At 40.6% G+C, this 8,297-nt stretch overlaps 1 protein-coding gene across 2 annotated transcripts; it reads left to right on the top strand.

Annotated features, from left to right (window-relative positions):
- Positions 1 to 5,589: 5,589 nt before the first annotated feature.
- On the top strand, positions 5,590 to 8,044 carry LOC120452719 (serine protease grass-like). Of its 2 annotated transcripts, none has more exons than XM_039637087.1 (6): positions 5,590 to 5,762; positions 5,875 to 5,884; positions 5,968 to 6,843; positions 6,909 to 6,954; positions 7,010 to 7,188; positions 7,262 to 8,044. In XM_039637087.1, the coding sequence occupies exons 3-6, from the start codon at positions 6,624 to 6,626 to the stop codon at positions 8,041 to 8,043; spliced, it is 1,227 nt and encodes a 408-aa protein (XP_039493021.1). In that variant the 5' UTR covers positions 5,590 to 5,762; positions 5,875 to 5,884; positions 5,968 to 6,623; the 3' UTR covers position 8,044. The 2 variants fall into 2 exon arrangements, with proteins under 2 accessions (XP_039493021.1, XP_039493029.1); XM_039637095.1 differs by having other exon boundaries at positions 5,842 to 5,884.
- Positions 8,045 to 8,297: the final 253 nt, after the last annotated feature.

Raw genomic sequence — 8,297 nt, 5'->3', positions numbered from 1 at the left:
AGTGCCTAATGGCACTTAAGCTTAGGCATCTCCCCTGGTGGATGGGATGCCTGCATCCCATGTCCCTCTGCTCTCCTGCCTTTTGGTGGCCCTGGACCCACTATATCACCGCTCTGGTTCTGGTGGAACGTGATTCGTTGACGCCCTACGACTTTGCTTTGGTTCCGCATCTCGCATTTTTGCCTAGGTGCAAATGCAAATTTCAGGAAAATCAGATTTCGTCTATGGATTCCTTGCTACTTCTGCATAATTTATACGCACAATGCAAGCAGCCAACAGTTGGTGAGGTATTGCTCACGAAACGGAAATGGTGTAATGGAGGATGTAATACAGATATTCCAGATATATGCTATATTTATACTGTTCTCTCATGGCGCTAGGAATAATAGGTTAGTGAATAATTAGGCGAAGCCGGAAGTTATTATCAATTTATTAAGTAGATATGATGTGTTATCAAAATATATTCTTAGCTTTGCATATTTCCATCTTTCTTTTAATAAGATGTTGTTTCAAAATTGTTAGAGGACTTTATCTAACTTGCATAACTGGAACTAATAAATTTATAAAATGAAAAAAACCTAAAACAGTAACGGGTACAATAAGTATTATTAACTGATTATTCGTTTCGTATTCAAAAGTAAATTTGTTCCCGATCAATAAAATCAATTAATTCAGTAAGTTAATCCTTGCTTTTTGTTCATTCTTTACATCCGATTGCTTTGTTATCCCAATATTTTTTTCCTATCTGAGCCGTCGTCTGCGTCGCAAAAAGGAAAAACTCTGAAATGACGCCACTAAAGTCCGTGCTGCATAGCCGCGGGCTGCATTAACACAATCTTTGTAAATAAGCTTTTATCCGTGCCACGCAGGAGCATCTCTCCAACCATTTTAAGCATTTCTGTACCACCCAGTTTTCCAGCTTCTCTGTTCCTCGCAGACGTATTGTCCAAACCGAGTCGAAGGGGGCTTGCTTTCTCTTTATCTCTGTACGGTGAGGCTTTTGTTTGGGCAACAACAACCAGCAACCAAAGCAGACGTCGCGGAGCCGCAGCGGCGCTGGGTTCAGTCGTGCAACGGGGCGTATGCGTAATGTTTCCACTTTTTGTCCTTACATATGCCTGCCAGTGTGTGTTTGTGTTGAAGTCTTTTGTGTGCCGACGGTTGTAATTATTGCTACTGCTTTTCCTTTTGCCTTACCTTCAGCCATATCGTTCCCACATAAATATATATATATATATACATATAGAAACACACATACTGCTGGCCTTTCTTTTCGGCCGGAGCTTGTTCTGGGTTTTCCACACTTCGTGGCCTGGCAACTCCTTGTATCGCCTCTGCGGCGCTTTAGTTCTTCGAGCCTTTTGTCTGCGCTAATTAGCACAGCTTGTGGCCTTTTGACAGAAGAATTTCCAGCTCTGGTACAGTAAAGAAACAGTGTGCGAATGTGGTCCACTTTTCAGTGCTTTCCATATTTTAAGATATTCTTTATAAAAATTACCTCAAAAAACAGAGCACAATTTTTAAAAATGCTACTGTAACACCCATAAGCAGCAAACAATAATAATTTAATTAAATTGTGTTAATTTAAATATTGATTTCATTTTATACCTTTTATTTTTGTGGCACATTTATAATGAGAAATATGATCTGGTACGTTTCGTCACTAAGTGGACTGCCTCCCAAAGTGAGTATGGTAAATGTACCAGCCAGCAGGTTGCGCTAGTGAGCCATCCTGGAAAGGATCTTTCTGTCACTAGCTAGGTAAGGGTTACCTGATAGTCGACACATTCGACTTTGGCGTTGTCTCATTTACTTGCCATACTTTATATAAATGGCAATTTAATTTTTTTTCCTTTGAAATGGTGAAACTTTATAATAATTTTGATCATTAAAGGCTGAAATATTTAAGAAATAATTTTGAAAATTTTTTAATTTAATATTATTTATAGTTTGGGGCTATAACATGTCACTTTAATTGAGTTTACTAAGGCTTCAACCTACCTTCGCATATAGACCCTATTAATTTCTATAAGCCGTCGGCGATGCCTTTATCCGTTTAGATGAAACACATTCATCAGAACGCTTGTGAGCGTCTCTATACCCAAACTGTCAACTCAACATAATTTCAATTCCACAAATTCTAAATCAATTAATGTTAAGCTCTATCCGAAAACTTCGTATTTTTTGTGCGCCAGAGGGGTTTGTGTGGCGGGGGATGCACTGCCCTAAATTGGAAACAACAAATGTCAGCAGTTTTATGTACTGCAGACCACCGGCAGCAGCAACAACAACAGCAGCAGACAAATACAATGTATAAATGATGATGTGGCTGATGATGAATGCACAAGGATGTGCCTGTGCCAGTGTATGTGTGTGCGTGTGTGTGTGTGTGTTCGAATAAAACGGACATCCCTCCGTGCGTGTGTATTTGTCTATTTGTGTGCATGTGTGACAAAGTGAATACGAAATTTGCATACGTTGGCTTTGCGACTGAATATAGGGAAAGAGTTTGCCTTGGCTACCAATTTACGAGCAGATCACCCAAATTGAAGGACTATCCGTCTCACTCCGCCGGACGTGTGTGTTTGTTGGTCTCGTCGCTTGTCATTTCGAATTTCCAAACATTTCTCGCAAAAAATAAACGATTTCAGCTTGAACCACTTGATTGCGGTACTAAATTAAATTATGGCGTTACTGAATACAGAATACATTTTAAATTTATGTAAATTTCGCTGCAAGTTTATGTTCATGCAAATGTGTTTATGCTATACGGAATGTTAGAAATCTCTAGAAGTGAATGAGGTTTATTTGGAGGAGGAACCCAGACAAGAGATAATAAAACTACCATTTGTATTGTATTTCCAAATTCCATTTGCTGTCAATTTAAGGTTGCTCAATTCGGAAATCTTTTTTATTTAGATTTATCTTTAGATTTATCTTGTTTCGTTTGCGGGATTAAATGTACAACTTCTGTGTTATAATGAGAAAAATGTAATGGAAAAGTAACTGGATAAGATGAGATTAATCCAACACTATCGATTGCATTAACTGATATAGAAAATAAATGGGCATGTTTATAATTTTCGTTTCATCTCAATTTCCTCTCAGGTAACTTTCATAAAAAACTCTCCTTTATAAGCGAGACCCAGCCATCTTTTGGTTCAATGCTTTTTCAGCCATTTCTCGTTAGCCTTCGTTCACTCGATTTCCACCTGAGTGTCTTGAAAAGCAAAGCGTAGCTCATTATGCAGTCTATTTGCAATATGCTTAAGTAACCAGACTCCCGATCCCCAGTTTCCCGGGCATCCAGTACCACTGCACCGACTACACCCACCACCGACCCATCCACAACTCCACAGAGTGCATTGTAGTGCCACTTGGTGGTCCTGGGCTTCTGGGCTCCTGGGCCCCCTTTTGCGTCCTGGGCGGCCCGACGCTGATGTTTTGCGAGTGCTGCGGTGAAAATTAAAATTACTTTGGTTACGTCAAATAATGTTGCCTGCGGTGCTGTCCAGGACTCAAAACATAAAGCGATGGCAAAGAAGAGCGGGTTGCCCAGAGGAGCGACGCAAAAAGGATGCCAAAGCCAGCATCTTCACCGGCGAAAGGCAACAATTTATAGTGGCCACCGAAGAAGGTATAGTGATAAATTTGACATGGCCAGCGCGCAGACCCAAAAGGCAGCTGCGAAGAATGTAGTTGTGGAAGGCAGCAGTGCTGCATTCCATCCCAACGTTCTCTTCGTCAATTTTAATTATGCCCAAGACGGAACAATAGCCGCATTCTAGCCACGATATGGTTGGCAAGTACAAAATTGTAGAGCACGGTACTTTCTTTACTTATGCATTAACTAGTCTTAATATATAGTTTTCTAGAAGGTACAGAGATACCGATCAGTTCTAGTTATCCTTCTCATTTTCTTACTCATTGATAAATCCTTGGAATTTTGTATGATTATTACCTTATATGAATTAAAGTCATGCGTCTTCCTTTATGACAAAACAGTCCACTTTAATCTTGGCTTAATTCCCAACTACTACGTGAACTCGCATTGCAATCATGATGGCGTTTACCTCCTCTGAAATCAAAGGGAAAATTTTTATAACGAGCAGAGTTCGAGAAAGTACACAGAGGAATAGAGAGAGAGAGGGACAAGAACTACTTGCATGCAATATTTTATGGTAATTTTATGCAATAAACGTTGAAATGTTTGTCATCAATTTTCTTAACTCATATTTCATGTGCAACCCCCCCACAAACTACTCCACTCGCCCCACTTAGTCAACAGAGTCCTGCACTTTCTTCGCGCGGTTGGATGGAATTGAACGGCAGATGAAAGGAAAGCGGGTAAGCCGCCTGAAAGCTATAATTTCAAACACTTTTTATGTTAGCCGTTGTCTTTGCTAAGCGCCCCCTTTCAGCCCAATATACCACCTTCTTCAGCCACCTCGGCCCACTGCTTCACGTTTTACCTTACTCTCTATCCAAATGATTTTACGCCAGACGCAAAGTGCATCTCTCTGAAAAACAGGGTAGTAATATAATTGGTACTCTAGCTTAATATGCTGACCAAAATAAATTTTATTAGTATTCGCAATGGCGTTGTATTTGCTGTTTAAAGTTTCGATCCATCAATAAAAAGGGAGGTGCTCCTATAATATTTTAATGAACACCCAGTATTCTGGGGTATCTTGTATTGGAGAGTTCGAGTTGTGGAAGTATGCACTTTCCGTTCGCTGATGCCGGCCAATTTTTATTCGCTCCTCTTGGCTTTACCCTCACCTAATGTGATTTTCAGCGAATAAGAACGATAAATCTATGGGTAGTCCAATGATGATGATGACTGCGGGAGGTGCGACTGTGTTTGAGAAGGAAAGTGGAAAGCGGTTTCGTTTTCATTCTTTCGTAGATATTTTCCTGCCTTCACTAACGAGGCAGTTAAAACGAATCTACGCCAATTTCGGAATTGCTTCGAACTGCAGCTAGAAATTTCAACCCATTAAATGCACATTTCCGTTTGTGAGCGAATTTCCTGCTTTCCATTGCGAGTTAGCAGTTTTTATTTCTATTCTGTTGTTTTTTCCTTTCATACTTTTCAATTATAATCTCCAATATAAAAGTGTTTAGCTGGGTAACGCTGTTTTTTCTGTTCTATATTGGAAAAACAATAACAATCGTCCACTCGAAAGCTATATAAACTCATAGTAAATATTATATAAAAAAAAGAATAATAAAAAAAACACTGAATATAACCGAACACCGAATAAGGACACCATCTGATCAAAATAAGTGAAACTGTGTGTTTTATTTTTTGTAAAGAAACTATGTGATATATGTAGTATTACGTGCTATAGATTCAGACCTTCGGAAATTTGTATGCATATAGCTTTAAAAATGATAACTGAGAAACTAAGTTGTGTAGAAACGGATGAACGGACAAACGGCTGATGACTGTTGATAAGATCAAGAAAATATATACTTTATATGTCCCCTCTCGTGTTTTCTCTTGGTTTTAATATAAAAAACAGTCTGATAAGCTGGAATATAAAGCCGAGACTCTGAATTAATAAGCAAGCACTCTCACAATGAGCACCGCAGTAACCGGAGTTCCAGCATTCGTTGGAATTATTCTGATACTCCAGCTTTTACAACCCGGATTCAGTCAATTTCTCGATCCAGCCTGCGGAATCCGAACAGAATCGACTGCGAGTCCCTGGATAGTAAAGATAAATTTGTGTGCAGTGGATCCCTCATCACAAACAGTAAGTACTTATTAAAACTCAATAAGTCATTGATTGTAAATTTCTGAGAACTGTATTTAATCTTGGAACCTTTCAATAGAACTAGTACTCACTGCAGCTCTTTGCCTTATAGCTCAGCCACTGTAAGTAGCAATAAAAACCAGAAAGATTGAATTTCAAGTCCTCAAATGTATTCCCTAACTTTACACTGGACATTTATCGCCAGCAACCAGAAGTGTGCGCTAAATTCAACGGCTTAAACATCTCTGGCAACCAATTCTGCGCAGGCAACTGGGACAGTAATCTCTGCGACGGCGGTTTCGGTAGTCCATTAGGAGCAACGATCACATATAAGAACACACAGCGATTTGTCCAAATCGGAATAGCCAGCTATACAAACGTAGATTGCGAAAAGGCTGTTGTTCTGACGTTCTGAGACGTTCTGAGCCATGTCGACTTTATTCGTCGAGTGTGGAGGATGCACGGCAGTGGTCAAGGGCTACCGATCCTAAAGAAACCCATTACGACCAACCGTGCCCAGGACTACGATTCCGATACAAATGATGGTTCGTATTCCGAATGGAACTATAGTCCCGAAGTGTTTTTAGAGAGATCCTAGTAAGAGTTTTCAGAATATTTCAAATAGATTTGAAGATCCATTATATGTAATAAATAAAGAATGCATATTCATATATAAAGTAAAAACAAATATAAATAAGAAATGGGGACCTAATCACAACTATCTTGCGAATCGAGGGTCTTACTGAGAAATTTCACACACACAAATTTCTTGGAATCAAGTCTTGATAAGACCATTGCCGACGTTATAAAGCAGAGGTTCCAGACAGATTTCCCGACATTCGAGCAAGAAAGAGCGCAGTTATGGAATACCTAGCATTTGCCATTGTGGCAATGCTTTTTGTTCTTCCACTTCCCGGATCTGGCCAGTTTCTCGACCAAAATTGCGGAATTCGAAGTGAGCCAAAAAATGTGATAAGGGTCATTAATGGCCAAATAGCGAAATATAACTCGAGTCCATGGATGGTATTTCTCAAATCAACTGATGGTGCTTTCGTGTGCGGCGGAACGTTGATCACAAACAGTTCGTACAGAAATGGTTTTATATATGAACATATATTATATATGTATATTAATATGTCATTGCAGGGCTGGTACTGACTGCAGCGCACTGCCTTCAACGTAACCAGACATTGTAAGTGACACCCGTACAAGAAAAAGAGTTAGATACATATGTACCTTTTTTTCAGATTTGCTCGTCTGGGGGAGTACAAAAGAAGTGCAAAGGACGGTGAATGCGTTGGAAGTAACTGCCATGTTCGAGTAATTCGCAAAGTGGACGGGGCCTTCAAGCCCCGGAGATTTGATAGCAAAATGCTTTGGAACGACATTGCCATTCTGCGACTAGAAAGACCTGTGGTTTACACAGGTGGGCCATATAATAACTTCATTTTTTCGCACTTACGGCAAATCTAACTTTTGTATTTGATGTGCTTCACCAGATCACATTAGACCCATCTGCATTTTGTTAAATACTAAATGGAGGAAGTATATCGACAGCATCCCGATACTAACCGGAACTGGATGGGGCATCACCGAGGACGGAGCAGACAGCGATTTCCTCAGGACCCTAGACATACGGCGCCAACCACCACAGGTGTGCCGCCAGTATATCGGTGCTAATATCGTGGGGAATCAGTTCTGCGCGGGAAACAGGAACAGTAATCTGTGCAATGGCGATTCCGGTGGTCCTCTGGGAGCCTTGGTCCCCTATAAGAACTCAAAGCGCTACGTCCAAATCGGTATTGCCAGCTTCACAAAGAAAAAATGCCAGTATGCAAGTGTGTACACGAATGTTATGAGCCACATCGACTTCATTCTCAAGGTGTGGCGTAACTTCGGCAATGGTCAGAAGAAGATAGTTCTAAATAGACCCCAGATCAGACCATCAACTCGACCACCCACTCGACCACCCACTCGACCACCCACTCGACCACCCACCCGACCACCAGTTAGCCCACCCATCCCACCACTAATTTTCCCAACAACAATCCTCCCACCACCAGTTCTCCCACCCATCCCACCAGCACCCAATCCTCCCTTTGTGCCACCAGCCGTGCCCTCAATTCCGGAACATAGCTTCGGAGATTTCATGCCAGATCACGGGCATAGCCATGATGATTGGATGGGGCACCACCATGAAGGTCATTCCTGGGAATGGGACTTTGACTATAATTTTCACTGGGGGGGCGATTGGCACGATTCGCATGAGTATTTCGATTGACACAGATAGTACTGGACTGGATATCTACTTTCCAATGATTATGTTTTAGCTGAATACGTATATGTTCGTAATAAAATATTTAAATTGATTTTACGAAGTACAGAAATATATCAACGCCCATGCGTCAGTTTTACATGTAGTGCAAAAGACAAAATTATTTTTGTTCCAGCTCAGCTTTTGATTTCCATGGAGGTTCGTGTAAAGGGGCTGGGAAAAGCAAAGCAAAAGCATTGCCAACTAATTAAACTGATGAG

Source organism: Drosophila santomea, chromosome 2L (assembly GCF_016746245.2).
Source record: "Drosophila santomea strain STO CAGO 1482 chromosome 2L, Prin_Dsan_1.1, whole genome shotgun sequence".
Classification (NCBI taxonomy): domain Eukaryota; kingdom Metazoa; phylum Arthropoda; class Insecta; order Diptera; family Drosophilidae; genus Drosophila; species Drosophila santomea.
This window is presented reverse-complemented; position numbering and strand designations above follow the sequence as displayed.

Bases quoted from the DNA above. Each gene is read 5' to 3' on its own strand.
- LOC120452719 (XM_039637087.1), top strand. From the start codon at position 6,624: ATGGAATACCTAGCATTTGCCATTGTGGCAATGCTTTTTGTTCTTCCA. The intron at 6,844-6,908 runs GTTCGTACAGAA...ATGTCATTGCAG, and splicing joins CGGAACGTTGATCACAAACA to GGCTGGTACTGACTGCAGCG. The intron at 7,189-7,261 runs GTGGGCCATATA...GTGCTTCACCAG, and splicing joins AAGACCTGTGGTTTACACAG to ATCACATTAGACCCATCTGC.